Raw genomic sequence first — 21,436 nt, 5'->3', positions numbered from 1 at the left:
TCTGTATATGCTTGGCTCGTCAAGTATAACCTGAGTATTCTGCGTGTGCAACTGTTTTGCATCCGTTGTATTTGAACGTAGAGCCGATCACACCCGATCATCACATGGTGTCTCAGCACGAAAAACTTTCGCAACGGTGCATACTCAGGGAGAACACTTCTTGATAATTAGTGAGAGATCATCTTAAAGTGCTACCGTCAATCAAAGCAAGATAAGATGCATAAAAGATAAACATCACATGAAATCAATATAAGTGATATGATATGGCCATCATCATCTTGTGCTTGTGATCTCCATCTTCGAAGCACCGTCGTGATCACCATCGTCACCGGCGCGACACCTTGATCACCATCGTAGCATCGTTGTCGTCTCGCCAATCTTATGCTTCCATGACTATCGCTACTGCTTAGTGATAAAGTAAAGCATTACAACGCAATTGCATTGCATACAATAAAGCGACAACCATATGGCTCCTTCCAGTTGCCGATAACTTGGTTACAAAACATGATCATCTCATACAATAAAATTTAGCATCATGTCTTGACCATATCACATCACAATATGCCCTGATAAACAAGTTAGACGTCCTCTACTTTGTTGTTGCAAGTTTTACGTGGCTGCTACGGGCTTAAGCAAGAACCAATCTTACCTACGCATCAAAACCACAACGATAGTTTGTCAAGTTGGTGTTGTTTTAACCTTCGCAAGGACCGGGCGTAGCCACACTCAGTTCAACTAAGGTTGGAGAAACTGTCACCCGCTAGCCACCTTTGTGCAAAGCACATCGGGAGAACCGGTCTCGCGTAAGCGTACGCGTAATGTCGGTCCGGGCCGCTTCGTCCAACAATATCGCCGAACCAAAGTATGACATTCTGGTAAGCAGTATGACTTATATTGCCCACAACTCACTTGTGTTCTACTCATGCATATAACATCAACACATAAAACCTGGGCTCGGATGCCACTGTTGGGGAATGTAGTAATTTCAAAAAAATTCCTACGCACACGCAAGATCATGGTGATGCATAGCAACGAGATAGGAGAGTGTTGTCTATGTACCCTCGTAGACCGACAGCGGAAGCGTTACAACAACGCGGTTGATGTAGTCGTACGTCTTCACGGCCTGACCGATCAAGCACCGAAACTACGACACCTCCGAGTTTTAGCACACGTTCAGCTCGATGACGATCCCCGGACTCCGATCCAGCAAAGTGTCAGGGTAGAGTTCCGTCAGCACGACGGCGTGGTGACGATCTTGATGTACTACCGTCGCAGGGCTTCGCCTAAGCACCGCTACAATATTATCGAGGATTATGGTGGAAGGGGGCACCGCACACGGCTAAGAATATGATCACGTGGATCAACTTGTGTCTAGGGGTGCCCCTGCCCCCGTATATAAAGGAGCAAGGGGAGGAGGCCGGCCGGCCCCTATTGGCGCGCCAGGAGGAGTCCTCCTCCTAGTAGGAGTAGGACTCCTACTAGGAGGGGGAAGGAAGTGGGGAGGGAGAAGGAAAGGGGGGCGCCGCCCCCCTCTCCCAGTCCAATTCGGACCAGGGGGGAGGAAGCGCGCGGCCCACCCTGGCTGCCCCTCTCTCTCTCCACTAAGGCCCATATGGCCCATTACTTCTCCCGGTAGGGTTCCGGTAACCCTCCGGCTCTCCAGTTTTCTCCGAAATCACCCGGAACACTTCTGATGTCCGAATATAGCCGTCTAATATATCAATCTTTATGTCTCGACCATTTCGGGACTCCTCGTTATGTCCGTGATCACATCTGGGACTCCGAACTAACTTCGGTACATCAAAACTCATAAACTCATAATATAACTGTCATCGAAACCTTAAGCGTGCGGACCCTACGGGTTCGAGAACAATGTAGACATGACCGAGACACGTCTCCGGTCAATAACCAATAGCGGAACCTGGATGCTCATATTGGCTCCTACTTATTCTACGAAGATCTTTATCGGTCAGACCGCATAACAACATACGTTGTTCCCTTTGTCATCGGTATTTTACTTGCCCGAGATTCTATCGTTGGTATCTTAATACCTAGTTCAATCTTGATACCGGCAAGTCTCTTTACTCGTTCGTAATACATCATCTCGCAACTAACTCATTAGTTGAAATGCTTGCAAGGCTTATGTGATGTGCATTACCAAGAGGGCCCAGAGATACCTCTCCGACAATCGGAGTGACAAATCCTAATCTCGAAATACGCCAACCCAACATATACCTTTGGAGACACCTGTAGAGCTCCTTTATAATCACCCAGTTACGTTGTGACGTTTGGTAGCACACAAAGTGTTCCTCCGGCAAACGGGAGTTGCATAATCTCATAGTCATAGAACATGTATAAGTCATGAAGAAAGCAATAGCAACATACTAAACGATCGGGTGCTAAGCTAATGGAATGGGTCATGTCAATCACATCATTCTTCTAATGATGTGATCCCGTTAATCAAATAACAACTCTTTTGTTCATGGTTAGGAAACATAACCATCTTCGATTAATGAGCTAGTCAAGTAGAGGCATACTAGTGACACTCTGTTTGTCTATGTATTCACACATGTATTATGTTTCCGGTTAATACAATTCTAGCATGAATAATTAACATTTATCATGATATAAGGAAATAAATAATAACTTTATTATTGTCTCTAGGGCATATTTCCTTCACTCCCCGTCAACGGTGCCAGAAATCCTTCTTGCTACCTCTTAAGCACTGCGTTGGTTTTCCCCGAAGAGGAAGGGATGATGCAGCAAAGTAGCGTAAGTATTTCCTTCAGTTTTTGAGAACCAAGGTATCAATCCAGTAGGAGGCTACGCGCGAGTCCCTCCTACCTGCACAAAACAAATAAATTCTCGCAACCAACGCAAATAGGGGTTGTTAATCCCTATAAGGTCACTTATGAGAGTGAGATCTCATAGATATGATAAGATAATATTTTTGGTATTTTTATGATAAAGGTGCAAAGTAAAATAAAGGCAAAGTAAATAGCAAAGGAAATAACGAAGTAGTAGGAGATCAATATGATAAAGATAGACCCGAAGGCCATAGATTTCACTAGTGGCTTCTCTCAAGAGCATAAGTATTCTACGGTGGGTGAACAAATTACTGTTGAGCAATTGACAGAATTGAGGATAGTTATGAGAATATCTAGGTATGATCATGTATATAGGCATCAGATCCGAGACAAGTAGACCGACTCCTGCCTGCATCTACTACTATTACTCCACTCATCGACCGCTATCCAGCATGCATCTAGAGTATTAAGTTAAAAACAGAGTAACGCCTTAAGTAAGATGACATGATGTAGAGGGATAGACTCATGCAATATGAAGAAAACCCCATCTTGTTATCCTCGATGGCAACAATACAATACGTGTCTTGCTGCCCCTACTGTCGCTGGGAAAGGACACCGCAAGATTGAACCCAAAGCTAAGCACTTCTCCCATTGCAAAAAAGATCAATCTAGTAGGCCAAACCAAACTGATAATTCGAAGAGACTTGCAAAAATAACCAATAATACATAAAAGAATTCAGAGAAGATTCAAATATTGTTCATAGATAGACTTGATCCTAAACTCACAATTCATCGGTCTCAACAAACACACCGCAAAAAGAAGATTACATCTAATAGTTCTCCACAAGAAAGGGGGAGAACATTGTATTGAGATCGAAAAAGAGAGAAGAAGTCATCTAGCTACTAACTATGGACCCGTAGGTCTGAGGTAAACTACTCACACTTCATCGGAGGGGCTATGGTGTTGATGTAGAGGCCCTCCGTGATCGATGCCCCCTCCGGCGGAGCTCCGGAACATGCCCCAAGATGGGATCTCGTGGATACAGAAAGTTGCAGCGGTGGAATTAGGGTTTTGGCTCCGTATCTGATCATTTGGTGGTACGTGGATATATATAGGAGGAAGGAGTACGCCGCTGGAGCAACAGGGGGCCCACAAGGGTGGAGGGCGCGCCTGGTGGGGGTAGGCGCGCCCCCCTACATCGTGGCCTCCTGTTTCCTTTCTTGACGTATGGCCCAAGTCTTCCGGGTCTTGTTCGTTGAGAAAATCACGTTGATTTCATTCCGTTTGGACTCCGCTTGATATTCCTTTTCTCCGAAACCCTAAAACAGGCAAAAACATCAATTCTGGGCTGGGCCTTCCGTTAATAGGTTAGTCCCAAAAATAATATAAAAGTGGATAATAAAGCCTAATAATGTCCAAAACAGTAGATGATATAGCATGGCGCAATCAAAAATTATAGATACGTTGGAGACATATCAGATGCGTATTAAGTTATGGAAACATTTGGGATCATTCGACGGACTGCAGCACAATGTCGACCGCTTCGTTCACTCGACACGTGTCCTGGTGGGGACCATGATAGTTCCATCTTCATCTTATCCCCATCATCAAGAATAGCTCAACCATTCTTCACCTTGATTGCACGCAGCAGCCTCTCCACATCCCGCGAGGCCAACCACCACATCCACTCCTTGAGGCGCATCATCCTCTTCCTAAGCGGTGAGCTCCGTCATCACAAACACACTTACCCTGGACGCAGAATGTGAGCCAGGGCGCAGCTCCCTGTGCATCCCTCGTCGAGATCCACATCAAGTCGCCCACCACGCCATTGCTGCGAGAGGGGCCCATCTTCTGCAACATGTGAGCGGCGCGCTACTCTGACATGCTTCTGCAACAATGGATGTGGTGCTACTCGGGCATCTTTGTGCTCTATTGTGGTGAGCGGCGGCGTGCTCAGAGCAAAAGGGATTTTGTTGCTCTCGCAACACAAGCCAAGTTTGCAATTGCAATAACTGCAACACGAGTGGTGTTGCGATGGCGCCAACAGCCAGCAGTAGCCGATTTTAGGGATTTTTGTTGCAACTGCACCAAAGGCCTTATTTTGGAAAGGAAGAAAACGATTCGGATATATCACAACAAGAAGGGAAACCCCGCTTGGAGAGATTGCAACAGGACGCGCATACACTCACCTCTGTGAACACACACATGCATACCCTACCCCTATGAGCACTTCCGAAAGACTGAGCCGGCATATCATCTTGAAATTTACGAAGTCACCGTAGGCACCTCGTCATCGACGGGAACGTCTCCTCCCACTAAACGCGCATCGCCGGAAATTCTGAAATAAATCCAGAAATAAATGCGAGCAACAGGACTTGAACCTGATGAGCTGGGATACCACAATTCCTCTAACCATCCAACCACAGTTAAGTTGGCAGCACAAACTGCATGAAAAAAATGTGTTAAAAAAACCCGCAAAGGACCACGGTCCCCGTACATGTACGTTGCGTTACGTGCCCAGCCTAGCTGCAAATAGTATTTGTACGTATACGTTGCGGTCCGTTGGATCGGACGGACGACGCAAGCCCTGCGCCGTGCCGTGCGAGACTTGAAGCGTGAGCGTGTGAGCTCACGCACGCATGGACCAGCCTAGCCTAGCCGCTACTCGCAGCACTGCTCATTGATTGATTTCGACGACGCAAGTCAAATGCCGATCGAGAGCAGTGCAGTGCAGCACTGCACCAGCGGGGATACATTTGGTGTAGGTCCGTATCAGCAGGAGTAGAGTTGGTACGTACACCGCCATGCATGGGAATGGAATGTATGACGCGCTCGTACGTACCGCCGTATGTGTGTACCAGGCTTGAACTTTGATGAAGTGCGGCCGCCCCATATTAACTTCAGGGATATGTAACCAAGAAGGTACGCAGTGCGGCTCAGAGGGTGCTTGGATACGTTTTAGTCCCATGATTAAAAGTAGTGGGACTAAAACTTGATAGCCTCACCCATACTTGAATACAAATACTAAATAGACTAAAATGTGTTAATGAGCATTTATTATCCTCCAAACCCTTCAATCCCCAACTCGCATGTGTTAAAGGAGAGGAGTTAAATGAGGAGAGAGAGGACTAATCCATATTTTAGTAGGGTTCCCCTGACTAAAATTTTTTAGTCTCAAGACTAGTTCTAGCCTCTCTTTAGTCAGGGGTGATTGGAATTTAGCCTCTAAAAGAGACTAGTTTTAGTCAGACTAAAAATAGTACCTTGAATCCAAGCATAGCTCAGGCTCGAGAGAGCTTCAGCTAGATCTTGTTTCTCTCCGCGTTTTTGACGAACTCCTATCCTGCCGCACTTGATAACTGTAAACTGTACGGCATGAGGTGAGATGAGACGGTCGGTCGGTCGGCGTGCAGTTCAACTTCAATCACTGCGTGCTCTCCGTCTCCTGGGGTTTGGCGCGTGCATGAGCTAGCTGCTAGTCCCCAGTCCCAGGGCAGGCCACCGCTGCTGCACGAGCCGGCGCGCAGGTCGCCGTAGCCGAGGTCCCGGCTGATCGAGATGCGGCGATCGCGCCGAAAAGGCGAGCACACGTCCTGCGCCAGAGCGCGGACCCGGGCGCGCGCCGGCGCCTTCCGGGCCGGCCACGGCCTCGGCCAGACGCTCTGGCATGGCAGCTAGCCACAGTAATCACGTCGATCAGCTCACACATGGACGGCAGGAGGAGCATGAGCTCCAGCCAGCTGCGCGTGGTCCAGTAGGCCGCCGAGATCCAAGATCGTCCTCCTCCTCCTCCGGAGAGCACAGTTTTCTTTTTCTTGTGAGTTGGAGAGTACAGTGCTGTTGATTTCTCTCCCGGGCAGGCATGCAGACGCGGGGAGTACCATGGGGCTGGCGAATTTTTACGAGCCGCGTGCCAGCCCGTGTCCTGCTGGGCCCCTGCCCGAGGACCGGCAAGCGGGTGTACGCGTACGCGCATGCACGCGTGCACGCGGCGCGGTCCGTCGTCCGTCCGGCGACGCGATGGAACGGGGAGGGTGGAAACCTGTCCCGAACGGGCCAACATCGGATGCTCCTCCACCAGCCCGACGTAGCGTCGTCATGCAGACACTCGCCGCTGCTGGTGCGCCGGTGGACCGTAGTACTAAGAATCCCACCGCCCCACGATCGAGACCGCCTGCTCGGGACGATCGATCTGACTGGTGAGGTTACTCGTTCCTGTGCCTGATACGGATAGTCCACTCCACGAAGCGCGGGGCCCCGCTCGTTTGTCTTGCGCGCGCGCGAGAGCCCCCACTTTCCGCTTTCCGGAAGGCGCTTCCAGGGTTAGGGTTTCTCGCGGAAACCAGACGAACGCCAGATCCGGTCCAACGAGGTGTGCCATGCCCGCCCCCCCCCCCCCCCCCCCACACACACACCCAAGGAGCAGGAGCAGCATCATCATCCACGACTCGGTACCGTTTCCTCGTGGGCAACAACAACGAGAGGTACTCGCACCACGACGGCGTCCACAAAAGTCATGTACGTAGTAGGAGCAGCATCAAAGCGAACAGTCTGCAGGAACAGGAGGAAATAAACCGACATCAACGCCACGTCGAGCGTGGCGTCAACTCATCACTTAATACTCTGCAGGGCGACGGAATGTGGCCCTGTAGACCTAGCTAGCTAGCGGTAGTAGTAGTAGTAATGGCCAGCTTCACATCCATGGGTTGACCTCTGCGGGCAATCATGGAACGCCGCGCGTGTTGCAGACGAACTAACGTTGACAGGCCACCTGCTTTGCTTGCAAAAATAATCATCCTCCTCCTCTAGAACGACCGAGATGGTGGTGATCGGTTCAACTGGTGGCTTGGGTTTCCTGGGAGTTGACGTGGGCGAGGAACTTGCCGAGCTGGCGGTTGTAGGCGCACGGGCGCTCCAGGTGGAGCAGGTGCCCCGCCTTGGGGATGCCCTGCAGGTAGCACTTCTCGCCCAGCTGCCTGCAAACGCGAATGCACCGTCAGCTTTGCTCAGCTACGTGGCTTTGGTTTTTGGTTGAGCTGGAATGCATGTAGATGTAGTGGAAGCTTACTCTTTCATCTTCTTGGCCAGCTCTATGTCGAAGAGCTTGTCCTCCTCGCCCCAGATCAGCATTATCTTCTGCAACCACGCCAGCAATTCAGTTTTATTTTCAGAAAAAGAATAATTCCATGCTTTTTAATGGATAAACCAAATTCAGCAGCATTTCTTCCTCGAAAAAAACAAATTCAGCGCTAGGTTGCACAAGCAGCAGGTGGTGGCCTAGCTTAGAATTTTTATTTCGAGACATGCCTAGCTTAGATAAAGGGCCCAAGCACTCGGCCCATCTCAGCTTTAGAGCCCACGGACCGCACAGATTAAAAGCCCATAGCCGAGCATTACCGAAGAAACCCTCCTTGGAATAGATATCATTTTGTTCTTCTAACAAAAATGGATCAGTCATTCCTATCTTCAGTCCCTGACTAGCCACAGTGGAAAGTTACATACACTAGCAATATACACATATCCCTAGGCTATGTTACTACCTTCATAATGAGTAGTAGTAATTTAGGTGTGGTGTCATGCAAAGCTTCATTTATTAGATTATAGACTCATATTGCATTGGGAGATGTGATGTTACAGTAAGGCTAGTTGTAATGGGAGTATCATAGGTACTTAGTATCATGCATGCCAACTAGGCAAATTTGATGAGGTGACATAGAATTAAATGAAGAAAGAGAGGGTTGAGTATCATATCATGATACCGTATTATATTAAATGTTGTGCTACTATGTGTCATGCATGCTAATAAATGAAGATATTAACATATGATACTCCCTCCGTTTTTATTTACTCTGCATATTAGAGTTGACAGAAGTCAAACTTTGCAAAGTTTGATCAACTTTATAGAAAGCAATATAAACATTTACCATAACAAGTCTATATGATGTGAAAGTACATTCGACAATAAATCTAATGGTATTGAGTTGTTATTGTATATGTTAATATTTTTGTTTATAAACTTTGTCAAAGTTTACAAAGCTTGACTTTGACCAAAGCTAATACGCGGACTGTACTATGCATTACGGATGTAGTATCATACACTAGTATCATATGCATGATTCTAGTATATGATAGTTGCCATTACGACTAGCCTAACTAGCTAAATTACTAGAACTACCTCTCTCGTTATTAACTCATTGACACATAGACAAATTTGTTGAGTTTAACTCAAAGTTACTGTTGAAGTTACTCCCACAAGCATTGCCCATACATATATGTACTCGGTCAACGGTAGGTTGCCTAACGGGAGCAAAGTCACTAATTACAGAGGCAGCTCATTGATAATACTAGTAACATGCTTAAAGAAAAGTTTGCATGGTTCCTAGATGAGCAGAAACTGTCATGCCATGCCATGCCATGCATATAAAGCTGTGATGATGGTGCCATATTTGCAATTGAATTTGGCAGTCGCGCTCACTAGACACTAGGCAACTGCTTTCGTTTCAGTCGGGCCTGTGTAAGACAGGCCGGTGAACACAACAATATAGTAGTAGGTGTTGCTTGGTTTGACTTGAGCAAAGGCACTGCTCACTTACCTGCTGGAAAGTCGGCATCTTTGCGTCCATGTTGCTGTCTAGCAACCCCTGCAGCAGCTCCAGCCTCTCCTTCCTGTTCGTGAACATCGCCTACTCATCACCAAAGCAAAACACATATACCTGCATCAGTTAACCACCCAAACTACCCCAACCAACACTCCATATGTGCCCCTCAAAAAAAAGCCACTACATATGTGTATTAGTATTTCTAAACATGAGAAATTTCAAGTTACAACAATTCAAGAAAATCAGCATTTGAGTAAGAAAGAAAATGAACTACCATGCCAATTCCAAAATTAACATTCACATTTAGCTAATAAGCAATTCCAAATCAGCATGCATTTAGAGTTTTAGACATATATAGGTGTGCTTGATTGATTACCTTGAGGTAGTCCTTGTACATCCTGTCGGGGAACCACATCTTCCGGTACATGGAGACGGAGAAGAGCGCCTTGAGGCCCTGGAGCGTCTCCGGCATGAGCAGCTCCGCGGAGGACCCGGCGCCGAGCCGCTCCATGGTCTCCCGGTTCACGGCGTCCGTCATGGCCACCACGGACCCGGACACGGCCAGCGACCGCACCAGGTCCGGCCGCGCCTCCGCCAGCTTGAACGCCACCATGCCCCCGTAGCTGAACCCGACCACGTCGCAGCGCGCCACGCCAAGCCGCGCCAGCGCCGCCGCCACGCACCGCGCCTGGAACTCCGGGGACCGGTCGGCGCTGTCCGTCCTGGACGACTTGCCGAAGAAGAGCAGGTCCGGGATGTACACGTTGTAGCGCGACACCAGCACGCCGAAGTTGAACTGGAACGTCACGTTGCCCTCGGCGGCGAAGCCGTGGATGAGGACCACGTTGGGCTTCGCCTCGGGGCCCTTCCTCCTGCTCCCACGACGGCCGCCTGGCGGCTTCTTGGCCGCGGCGGCGGCGGCGTCTCCCCCTGTGGCGGCGGCGCTGGCGTCGTGTGGGCTGATGGTGGTGCCCTTCTTGCCGGCGTGGTGCTTGGGAGCCCAGACGTGCATGGTGGTGCCCGGCTCCAGTTCGACGTCGATGGGGCGGAGCCCGGCCAGCCTCATCATGCCCGTCAGCAGCGGCTTCTGCGCCTCGATCAAGTTCACCATCTTCCCTGCGATCTTGCCGTGCCGGCCTACGTGCGTGGCTGGCTGTAGTGTGCTCGCGCGTGACGTTGCGGCTCAGGTGTTTGAACTCGGAGCAGTGGCCGGGCTTGTATTAGTAGGGGAGGAGTGGGGGAGGAGCAGGGGTCAGCTCTCAGCTGTGACATGTGAGAACGCGACGACGGGCGTTGTAACGACCGGTGACGTCGACGGCGGCTACCGACGGCGACTGGCCGGAGGACGGGTGGGAGTTGGGTGGCGATCGAGGGAGGAACAGGGCAGCAGCAAAGAAGGGATCCAACGGGAACAGAGAAGGAACAGGGGGCGGGTTTAGTGGGGTTTAGTGATCTACCACAATCGACACATGCGCGTACGTTAGCTTGGATTGGTGGCTTGGTGCAACAAACCCATCCTACCAATGTGACGCGCCGGCTGCTCCTTCAGCATTTCTCGGTCTTTGGACATAGTTTTCTTTCCCAGAGAAACTTTCTTCATAATCTGTCATGGCGGCAATACATAATCGGTCTTTGGATATAACTAACAAAAATCATAACTAGGTCTGTGGACAAGTTAGGGGCGACTACAAACACCGGAACGAATTGAAGACGTGTTGCCTTCATTGCTATCCCTCAGTGAAGCCGGTCAAAATCACAAAATTCTCTCATCAAACATCGAACATGGTACAACTAATAATCCAATAGTATTTGGACCTGCAAACCTATGACAAAAATCTCAGGTTTGGGTTTGACTCGCACTTCGGGTAAGAGGGTAATGTATAAACCTTGGGTTCGGCCCTCTTTCTCTAATGCACGACACCGTGTACGACTTGGCGACTAATGGGGAGAGGAATGCAAAGGTTGATGGCGGAGAAGGCGGAAGACAATGGGGCTGTTTGGATTGTGACTATCTTTACCATATATTGCCACATGATTTTTGCCACACTTGCCTTAATTGAGTTGCTTAAATTATTAGCCATACTTTGGCTTGCCTAAGGGAATTTTGCCACATTTTTTGTGTCTATGACATGTGGGGTTCACTGCTCATAAAAAAAATTCTTACCTTAGGTGTGGCTAGAACCAAACACCTACCTAACTTGGTCAAACTTGCCTAAAGTTAGACGTGGCAAAGTGTGGCTGGGAACCAAACAACCCCAACAACGTGCTCTACTCGGACGCGCTCAGCAACAAGTGCCTCCTGCATGTTCCGGCGGCCGGCGACCGGTGAGGAAGACTGAGACCGGCGTGAAGAGGATAGGCCGGTGGTAGAGAAACCAACGAGGGCTGCGTGTTGGCGTGCTCTACTTCAACGAGCATATTCCTGAGGCCCGGTGATTGGTGGCTGCCCTGCATGTCAAACTCTTGCGATGGAGGTCGCTCTGTTTCGACGTGTGGTGCGGTCCGACCCTAGGGTTGAATGGTTTTGTCCTGGTTGGATCCTACAGGTTTTTGGGCCATGAGGTTACCCTTCCGGTAACATTGTAACAATAGGCATGGGCGGTCCATAGAGCCAATGGGCTGAACGGGACCACCTGAAGTCCGAGGATCCGGACAAATTTTATTGTATTTGACAGTTGGGAAGTCATCATACTACGACCACACAAGACCATCAAACCTAAAGAACAACCGTCGTCAATAAAGAAAACGCAGACCGAAAGAATCTAAACACACGAACGAAGACTAAATCCAAACAGATCAATCGATGACCAATACCGGTCGGATCCCGTGAGATCCATCGGAGACACACCTCCACACACTCTTTGATGGCGGTAGACCTACCATCGGGACGGGGGTTCAGACGTGGGAGCCATTATTCCTCCTAGGTGACATTGTCGCCGCCACACAACGCTGACCAAGATCCTGAACCAAACAAAGGTCGGGGGTCCTCCGCACCTCCATGTCCGGAAGATCAATGAAGACGGGGTGGACCGGTGGTGGCGCAGATGGAAGGAGAGGAAAACCTAACCGAATAGGAGTGGGAGGAGAAAACGGTTCAAGGTCAAGCAAAAAGTCGTCAACACTCTTTTGGGTATATAATAGTTAATTTCCAAACGGAATGAAAAAAAATCTCCATCATCCAACTGCAACTTCATCGTTTTGTTATGTCATATGGAGTAGAACGACACGTGAATTCGTTTGAATAATTGTACATTTTTAAAGGTAGTGCTTTCGTTTAACTGGATTGTGGATACATCATCATAACTTAGGGTCGGCGAAGTCACGTTTCACCACGTACGGCGCCATCCAGCCGTACCAGTACGCGAACGCCGCGATGGACACCGCCGCAGCGACCCCGACCGTGGCGTGCCGCGCATAGGTAGGCCTGTCGCCGGAGGCGAGCCCACCCCGACGCACCCCCTTGCGGCGGCTCTCCTCGTCGGCGAACCCGAGGCCGCGGCTCCCGAGCTCGGCGGCCACGTCCGCGATCGCCGCCCGGCTGCGCACGGCGCTCGCCATCGCCTCGTTCTCCTCCCGGCTCCCGCCTTCGATGAAGGCGCCGGCGACCCGGCCTCCGCTGACCCAGCACGCGCCGAACTTTGCCTTTCCTCCGGCTCCCGGCGGCGAGAAGTCCCCGAAGTGGACGGCTTCTCCGGCGTTGTCGCCGTAGAACTGCCAGGACAGGGCGAAGACCCTGGAGTAGAAGTACGGCAGGTAGCCGAAGGCTTTCCCCTCCTCCGCGGCGCCGCCGGAGGGCTCCAGGATGGCCTCGATGGCCCGCCGCGCGGTCCTGCGCGCGCAGTCGACGTGCTCGAACCGGCGCACGGCGCCGCCCAGGAGCGCGACGGGGAACGCGGCCACGTCGCCCACGGCGTACACGGCGGAGTCGCTCGTCTGCATCCGCCCGTTCACCTTGATCCCGCCTCTCTCCACGGCCAGCTGGCCGTCGAAGAGGCCGGTGTTGGCGCGAGCGCCGATGCCGACGACCACCATGTCCGCGGGAAGCCGCCTGCCGTCTCGCAGGATCGCCGCAGCCACCTGCACATGCAAAATCGGTACTAGACTCAGTTCAGTTCAGTTCAGTTTACACCCTACCAGCAGTCCGAGTGTAGCTGATCTGAGAAGTTTCATCCACATACAATGGCAAGGAAGGAACTGACCTTCCCATCTGAGACCTCCAAGGATTTAACCGCGGTTCCTTTGACGAAAACAACCCCTTTTGCAGCGTAGTACTTCTCATAAAATTCAGCAATCTTGGGTGTAAAAAGACGACCCACTGCACAGAACAAATCGCACGCAGCTCACTTTCAGATCAGGGTGAAAATACAGTGGGGGTGAGTGCTCTCCTAGCGTCCTATTAGTATCTCTCGAAGCAGAAAATTCAGAGTTCCGATCGAGCTTCAGATAAGTACTGTAGTACGTAGTAGCATGATGGCACAACACAACTTACCGCAGTGTTTTCCCGGGAAGACCATGGTGACCTTGACCTCATTGGCAACCAAGGCCGCCGCGCACTCCATTCCTATGTAACCACCGCCGATCACAACGGCGTTTCCACCGTGGCATGATCTCATCACCCCCACCATTCTATCGGCATCCTCGAGGCTGCGCAGGTAGCACACGTTGGCCGCGTCCGAACCGCGAACCCCAAATTCCTCCAGCTCCGAGGCCTACATACATTACATACATGTGAGGAACCAAATACTCTAGATCGATCTTGGACGCTTGGTTCTGAATTTTCCCGAGCAAACACGCAGGGGTGATGGAGAGTGTTCAGCTTGAATGTTTACGGACCCGGGCGCCTGTCGCGACGATGAGGGTTTTGTAGCCGATGGTTTCCCCGGAGTCCGTGAGCAGCGTCTTCCGGCGGACATCGGCCGAGATCACCCTCGTCGCAAGAACAAGTTCGATGCCTGGTCAAGCAGCAGAGACACGTACATGATCAGCAGAGATAGAAGCATAGATACATACATGCATACATACATACCGTGATCTTTGTACCATTGCTCCGTGAGCACCTCATCGTTAGCACCAGCGCAGGTATGGAACGCCGGGAGACGAGCAGCGCCTGCGAATAGCAGAGTGGTTTTTGTTGTTTCCCCGGGGAAATAACAGAGCGATTACAAAGAACTCATGCGCAGACGCTACGCTTACAGCTTGAAGATGGAGTGGAACAATCGGGGATCGGAAGAGATATATAGAGAGAGGATGGACATGCGGGTACCTTGTGGGAGCAGATAGGCTTTGCTCAGTGCAGGGCGTTCGTAAGGAGCGACCTGCCAGCCAATCAAGAATGGTTCAACAAAGGAACACGCGCAGCCGTTCGATCGACCAGTATGAAATGAACTTGACAGAATTGTTAAAGCTACACAAGGGAGAGCGTACGTACGGCCTCGTCGGAGATGATGCAGAGCTCGCCGGGGGAGGCGCCGGCGCGGCGGCGGGCGAACTCGAGCGCCGCGTAGCCCGCGGCCACGCCGCCGCCCAGGATCACGTACGCGAACGCGCGGCCCATCTCTTCTCCGCGCTATATATATTATCTTTCTACCAATCAGCAAAGCTATCTCGGTATACCTGGTCCGTAGCTGCTCGCCATGGACCGGTGGACGGCCGCGCTTAAGTAGCCCGGGCAGCTTGTTCTTGGCTTGCGAGGAGGAGATCGAGTGGGGGCATGGCCGGAAACAAATGCCTTGCCCTTGCTCTTCCTCACACTCCTACCATGGCCCATGGCCCATGGGACCACTGGCCCACTGCCATCTTCTTTGCCCTTGCAGCCAAGGAAAATGTCCGCAGAGAATTCTTCTCGGTGAAGGCAAGGTGCGCTTTCCGCTCTGCTCTGCTCTTCGGGTGCGTTTTGGCTGCCACGACGGCGTAATGGGAGTTGCAACAGCGTCCCGGCGTACTAGCATCTGGTTAGGTGGCCATGCACGGGCTTGCAACCTGCAGGCGATCCCAGCCATCGTTGCAGAAACTGGAGGTGATTCAAAGACATCAGCAGCCCAGCGACTGCAGAAAAAAATTATGGATTTCATGAGGGAGCAAAAGGATCGCTCTCGAGATTTTGTGACATCGTTTCGTTCGTTTAACAATATATGATGGTGTTTCTATACTTGTTTACAGTATGAGACAAAATTACACTTTCGTACAGGTTTTTATACAGGATTCCCTCCGAGTGCACATCACAGATCTTCCTCCGGCCTTCCATCAGCTCACCACCTGCGGCGCTTCCTGCCGTACCAATAACCGAACGCGGAGATCGAGACGGCCGCAACAACCCCCGCCGTCGCGTACCACACGAAGGTGGGCTTCTCGCCGAGGGTGACCCCGCTGTCAGGCACGTCTTTCTTGCTTTCCTGGATGGCAAATGCCAGGCCTTGTCTTTCAAGTTCAGACATGTCCGAGACCTTGGTTTTACGCCAGACAACCACCGATAACGCCTCGTAGTCGTCCCGGTCCCCGCCTTCCAGGAACGCGCCCGTGATCTGGCCCTTGCTGACCCAGTATGCGCCGAACCGAGGGCTGTTGCTCGTGAAGTCGCCGTAGTGAATTACTTCTCCGACATTGTCTCCATAGAACTGCCAGGACAGTGTGAAGACTCTGGAGTAGAAGAATGGCAGGTAATCGACGTCCCTGCTTTTGGAAGGCTCCAGGATGGCTGCGACGGCATGTCTGGCGGTTCTACGAGCCGAGTCAACATGCTCAAGCCGTCGGATATCACCGTCAAAGAGCTTGATGGGGAACGCGGCAACATCACCAACAGCATACACGGAGCTGTCGCTAGTTTGCATTTGCCCATTTACCTTAATGCCGCCCTTCTCCATCAGCAGCTGGCCTTCAAAAAGGCTGGTATTTGCACGGATCCCAATACCAACTACTACCATATCAGCAGGAAGGTGGTTGCCATCTTTTAGGATTACTGAAGTCACCTGTAAATACACAGTAAGCTTCTTACTTTGACAGTCACATTGTCAGTAAATAAAGACAACCGCTTAAGTATCACTAGACTATTCAAACTGGATGGAATGGAAAATACACTTTAAATAATAAAGCTAATAGTCGGTAGACCATTCAAACTGGACGGACATGGAAAGTACACTTTAAATAGTAGAGCTCATAGTGGTTGGTATTGATTGGTAAAATAACAGGTATGGTTGAACCTTGATAAGCTCAAGATACCTCGTTGGTGCCACAGCATGCTACTGAAAAACCAATACATTTTTCTCCAGGAATGCCTAGTCTCTAATCATATAGGACTTCCCTTAAGAGAAGGGTGTTCAAAGAGTTTCCGGTTCCTGCATTAAATATTCTGCTTTTCCTCCGGGTAGTCAGGTTGAAATACACAATCCTTTTCTTTTGTTTACTTGCTTCAATACAACTCTCAGATCGAGAGTTTCTACAAGCCGCTTGCTTATATATTTCATCAAAGCATGACATGACATGATAAAGTAGATACGGTATCGCCACTTAGATGTAGATTCATCAAAGCATGGCAGGACATGATAAACTAGATATAGATCAGGTTCAAGCGAATCTATGTCAATATTGGACAGCAACAGGGCCTACACAGTACACCATAATACAGAAGAGCTAAATTCTCCCCGAAATGGCCAAAACACAAATAGTTCTTTGCCAGTTGTTAAGTATGACCGTGATTTCAACAGCTATCCCATACTCCGAACCCAAGAACCTTTACCAGCCACCTGAATATGACTGCCAGGAAAAGAAATTCTGGACCTTGACTTCTAGTATAAGACGAGAGTTTCATCATTTTCTAATACAGTGTAGTTACTAGCCATGAACTGCAAAGTACACCCAGTTTCATGGAATAGAAACTCACCTTCCCTGTTGAGTCTTTTTCAAAGGATGTAAGCACAGTTCCTTTGGTAAAAGTAACTCCTTTCAAAGTGTAGTAGCTTTCATAATATTCTGCAATTTTTTCTGTAAATAGCCGACCCACTGCAGAAAAACAAATCAAGGGCATATACAGATGAGCAAAATGGGTCTTTACAGCATATCATGGGAGTCCTAAATCCTAAGACAACATGTAAACAACAAATCAAGCGACACAACATCTAATACTTACTGCAGTGTTTTTCAGGAAAGACCATGGTTACTTTTATCTTATTAGTAACCAATGCTGCTGCACATTCCATTCCTATGTAGCCACCACCGATGACAACAGCATTTCCACCAGAACATGAGCTCATCGCATTCACTAATTTATCCGCGTCTTCAAGATTGCGCAAATAACATATGTTTGCAGCATCTGAACCGCTTATTCCAAACTCTTCCAGCTTCAAAGCCTATATCATGTACAGAGACACATAAAAATAAATCCAATATATTATAATTAAAAATGAGAGAAGATGGACTTAAAGAAGTATAAATAAGTCCATACCCGAGCACCTGTTGCAATTATAAGCGTCTTATAGCTGATAGTTTCTCCAGTTGCTGTAAGCAATGTCTTCCGTCTCACATCAGCAGATATCACTCTTGTTCCAAGAACAAGTTCAATACCTACTCACGTAAATTGACAGTTAGTACATATACCCCACCGACACATTACAGACAATAACAACTGGATCATAAAACTATTTGTATAATTGAATCGAAGAACCAACAATAATACCATATATTTTACCAGATCTTTTTTCTCGAGGATATTTTTATCAAATATGATGTTTACCCAGAACTCTAATGAACTACTCCCTCTGATCCAAATTAATTGACACTCCTTTAGTACAGCTTATACAACTTAAGTTGTACTAAAGGAGCATCAATTAATTTGGATCGGAGGGAGTATCTCATTTCTCATATGCATACATGCGATGGAAATTAGACCGAAGTGGAAAACCAAAAGCTAATCAAACCTACCTTGTTCCTTGTACCATTTTGTCGTCAGTAACTCATCATTAGCTCCAACACAAGTATGGAATTTTGGAAGCCGAGAAGGATCTGTAAATTTTACAGGTATTAAAAACAGTTAGCAAAACTAACAGGCTGCACGTCAAATGCTGGGAGACAGGACACATTAGCAAATACCATAGTAAGAAAAGAATGCAAAACATAGTGTTAACAGTAGCATGATGAATTAATCACGATTGATATTCATTTTTCTAGGATGTAGTTATATTCATTTTTAGGATGTAGCTATATTCTTTTTTAGCAAATACCATAGTAAGAAAAGAATGCAAAGCATAGTGAAACTGTCTATCAATGTGTCATAAAACTACCTTTTTAGGATGTAGCTATATTCATTTTTTTAGTGAAAGAAGAGAGGTAATATTTCAAAATTTGAAAACAGTGATATTAATCACGATTGATACTATATATAAGTGGCAAGGTGGAATGCTCGGTGGGTTATCAAAACTTTTAAGTGTGCAAGGAATGTACCTTCTGGGAGTAAATAGCCTTTGCTTAATGCAGGGCGTTCATAAGGAGCAACCTGGCAAGATACGAAAGAGATCATTAAGAGAAATACATGTTCAATGATAGAATCACAGGGCCTGAACTGAGTGATAATTGTTCCACAAGCAAAAAAGAACAACATATTATCCCTGTTTGTTTTTAATTCCCCCGCCCCCCTGGTTTGCCACCGCCTTTTCACATCTTCCATGGAAAAACAAATTCAACTACTATGCCGAATCACCATATGGACTATTATTCATTACAGCTGAATCTTAAGACCACACAGAGAAATTTGGCATTCCTTTCTTGCTCCTTGAAGGGAAATTCCTACAAACTAGGCACAAAATGCATGCTTGGAACATACATGATTCCTTAAAGGTCAGACAGAGGATCAAAACTAACCCATTTTTTCCCATTGCTACCTCAGTCGTCATTTTTCAGTTACCAAACTGCAGTGCAGGGTACTATGTGTGTCCCTAAATAGCACCCTGCTATGGCCGTGATAAAAAATCCCCCCTGCTTATCCAGGCAAATCAATCAAGGCTCTAATAAGCCATACATCATCTCGAAGGCAACGAAACGTAAGCATTCCTGGCTTGGCGGCTGAAGCAGCCACAAATAAATCCTTCCTGATACGGTTGGAAGCGCAAGAAAACCACCAATCCGAAGCACCAGTGGCGCGGTCCTATCCACTGACGGACAACTAGGATTCGATTACAGACGAAGTTCTGAAGCTGACGAAATACTACAGGAGGGGGTCCGAACTCAGGAGGGGGAAGGGAGCGCTCACGGCCTCTTCGGAGATGATGCAGAGCTCGCCGCGGGAGTAGCCGCCGCGGCGGGCGAACTCGAGCGCCGCGTAGCCCGCGGCCACGCCGCCGCCCAGGACGACGTACACGAACGCGCGCCCCATCCTGCCTGTGTCTGCTGGGCTCCTCCTCCTCCTCCTCGGCCCCTAGATGCGGGCCATGGCGCGGCCTCTCTCTGCTCGGCTTGTGGCGAGTCGTGTGTAGGGGTGGGGGTTGGGGATGACGAAATGACGTCCACCTGCGTTGCGTCTCCACTCTGTGTGTGTGTCGTGTTATCTTCCCCTCGCGTTGAAGCAAAGGTGGATATGGGCTTCCATTAATGTGGAGCGTGGAATTTGCTGGTGTTTGTTTTAAAAGTTTTCGTGTGGGTTGAGAATTTCTGGAAGGAAAATGTGGGAGCAACTAGGGTTTTTTTTTAGATTGTGGGAGCAAGTACTAGTATTTTAGGGTAATACTGCCGCTTTTATCTAGATCTATACCTCTATATACCCCTACTAATAAAGCAAGGTCGGAAAATTTCTCACTGCTGCTCGTAGGAGTCTGGACCGTGTCTCAGTCCCAGTGTGGCTGATTATCCTCTCAGACCAACTACTGATTATCGCCTTGATAAGCTATTACCTCACCGATGTTCTTGGTTTCGTCTCACGATCAGATGTTTTTTTTCGTTAGTTTTGGTCACGTACAGCGGTAAGTCCATTCTATTTTGGTCACGCACGTGGTGGTACTATTCCCTCCATTCCTTTTTGTAGTGCGCATAATTTTTTTGCTCACATTCCGAAATGTAGTGCGTGCATGCTGGTTTGGACAAGTTACCCCTTGCATGGAAACCAGGGACACACAGCAGTGCTTGCACATGAGTGTGGGCAATGCTTGCACATGAGCTAGCAACTATGCGCATTATAAATTGAAACAAAGGGAGTAATTGTTTTTTTAGAAGTGGTACTAATCGAAATCACTAACTAAGAAGTACTCGTTGCAAAGAACGCTTCACTTTCACAGGTTGCGACAAGTGGCGCCCATGCAACGCGCCACTTGTCGCAACCTGGAAGTTTTCCTTTTTTTCTTAGATCCGTTTATTTAAAACGTTTTATCTTTTAAACTGTGCGTCCAAATCTCGAACCGTTTTCATCATTGGATTCCTTGCGTTGAGATCTTCAAAACTAGATCTCATGTTGATAGGTTTTGACGAACATTTTTTTCATGAAAAAAAAACAGACGAAAAAACCAAGCGAAAAACCGAACCCGGAGCACGGTTTTTTTCCTTTTCGAAAGAGGCACGCCCGTGCCTCTCGCGAAATCACACCCGTGCCTCTTGTGAAAGCAAAACCGTGACTCTCGTGGAAGGAAAAAAACAAAAAACACATTTTTTTTTCGTTTCTGAGAGGCACGACCGTGACTCTCGCGAAAGCACAACCGTGCCTCTCGCGGAAGTAAAACTGTGACTCTCGTGAAAGAAAAAAAACAGAAAACACGTTTTTTTCCTTCCTGAGAGGCACGGCAGTGACTCTCACGAAAGCACAAACGTGCCTCTCGCGGAAGCAAAACCATGACTCTCGCGAAAGAAAAAAAAACAGAGAACGCGTTTGTTTTTCCCTTTCCGAGAGGCACGGCCGTGACTTTCGCGAAAGCACAACCGTGCCTCTCGCGGAAGCAAAACCATAACTCTCGCGAAAGAAAGAAAAAAAAAACAGAAAACGCGTTTTTTTCGTTTCCGAAAGGCGCGGCCGTGACTCTCACTAAAGCACCACCGTGCCTCTTGCGAAAAAAACCGTA

The 21,436-nt window shown here is 48.8% G+C and overlaps 3 protein-coding genes across 3 annotated transcripts; all 3 read right to left on the bottom strand.

The window, feature by feature from the left end:
- Positions 1 to 7,293: 7,293 nt before the first annotated feature.
- Positions 7,294 to 10,897, bottom strand: LOC123128137 (putative aminoacrylate hydrolase RutD). The gene is made up of 4 exons (XM_044548070.1): positions 9,784 to 10,897; positions 9,402 to 9,491; positions 7,877 to 7,944; positions 7,294 to 7,784 (listed from the first exon to the last, which is right to left on the bottom strand). Exons 1-4 carry the CDS (start codon positions 10,516 to 10,518, stop codon positions 7,643 to 7,645), a joined length of 1,035 nt encoding a protein of 344 aa, XP_044404005.1. The 5' UTR covers positions 10,519 to 10,897; the 3' UTR covers positions 7,294 to 7,642.
- Positions 10,898 to 12,574: 1,677 nt separating this feature from the next.
- Positions 12,575 to 15,172, bottom strand: LOC123128134 (monodehydroascorbate reductase 1, peroxisomal). Its single transcript, XM_044548068.1, has 7 exons — positions 14,836 to 15,172; positions 14,671 to 14,722; positions 14,434 to 14,514; positions 14,241 to 14,359; positions 13,897 to 14,116; positions 13,607 to 13,722; positions 12,575 to 13,484 (listed from the first exon to the last, which is right to left on the bottom strand). Exons 1-7 carry the CDS (start codon positions 14,959 to 14,961, stop codon positions 12,705 to 12,707), a joined length of 1,494 nt encoding a protein of 497 aa, XP_044404003.1. The 5' UTR covers positions 14,962 to 15,172; the 3' UTR covers positions 12,575 to 12,704.
- Positions 15,173 to 15,437: 265 nt separating this feature from the next.
- LOC123128135 (monodehydroascorbate reductase 2, peroxisomal) lies at positions 15,438 to 19,954 on the bottom strand. The gene is made up of 7 exons (XM_044548069.1): positions 19,645 to 19,954; positions 18,840 to 18,891; positions 18,321 to 18,401; positions 17,845 to 17,963; positions 17,530 to 17,749; positions 17,284 to 17,402; positions 15,438 to 16,372 (listed from the first exon to the last, which is right to left on the bottom strand). Exons 1-7 carry the CDS (start codon positions 19,765 to 19,767, stop codon positions 15,656 to 15,658), a joined length of 1,431 nt encoding a protein of 476 aa, XP_044404004.1. The 5' UTR covers positions 19,768 to 19,954; the 3' UTR covers positions 15,438 to 15,655.
- Between the last annotated feature and the right edge of the window lie 1,482 nt (positions 19,955 to 21,436).

Source organism: Triticum aestivum, chromosome 6A, assembly GCF_018294505.1.
Source record: "Triticum aestivum cultivar Chinese Spring chromosome 6A, IWGSC CS RefSeq v2.1, whole genome shotgun sequence".
Classification (NCBI taxonomy): Eukaryota; Viridiplantae; Streptophyta; class Magnoliopsida; order Poales; family Poaceae; genus Triticum; species Triticum aestivum.
This window is presented reverse-complemented; position numbering and strand designations above follow the sequence as displayed.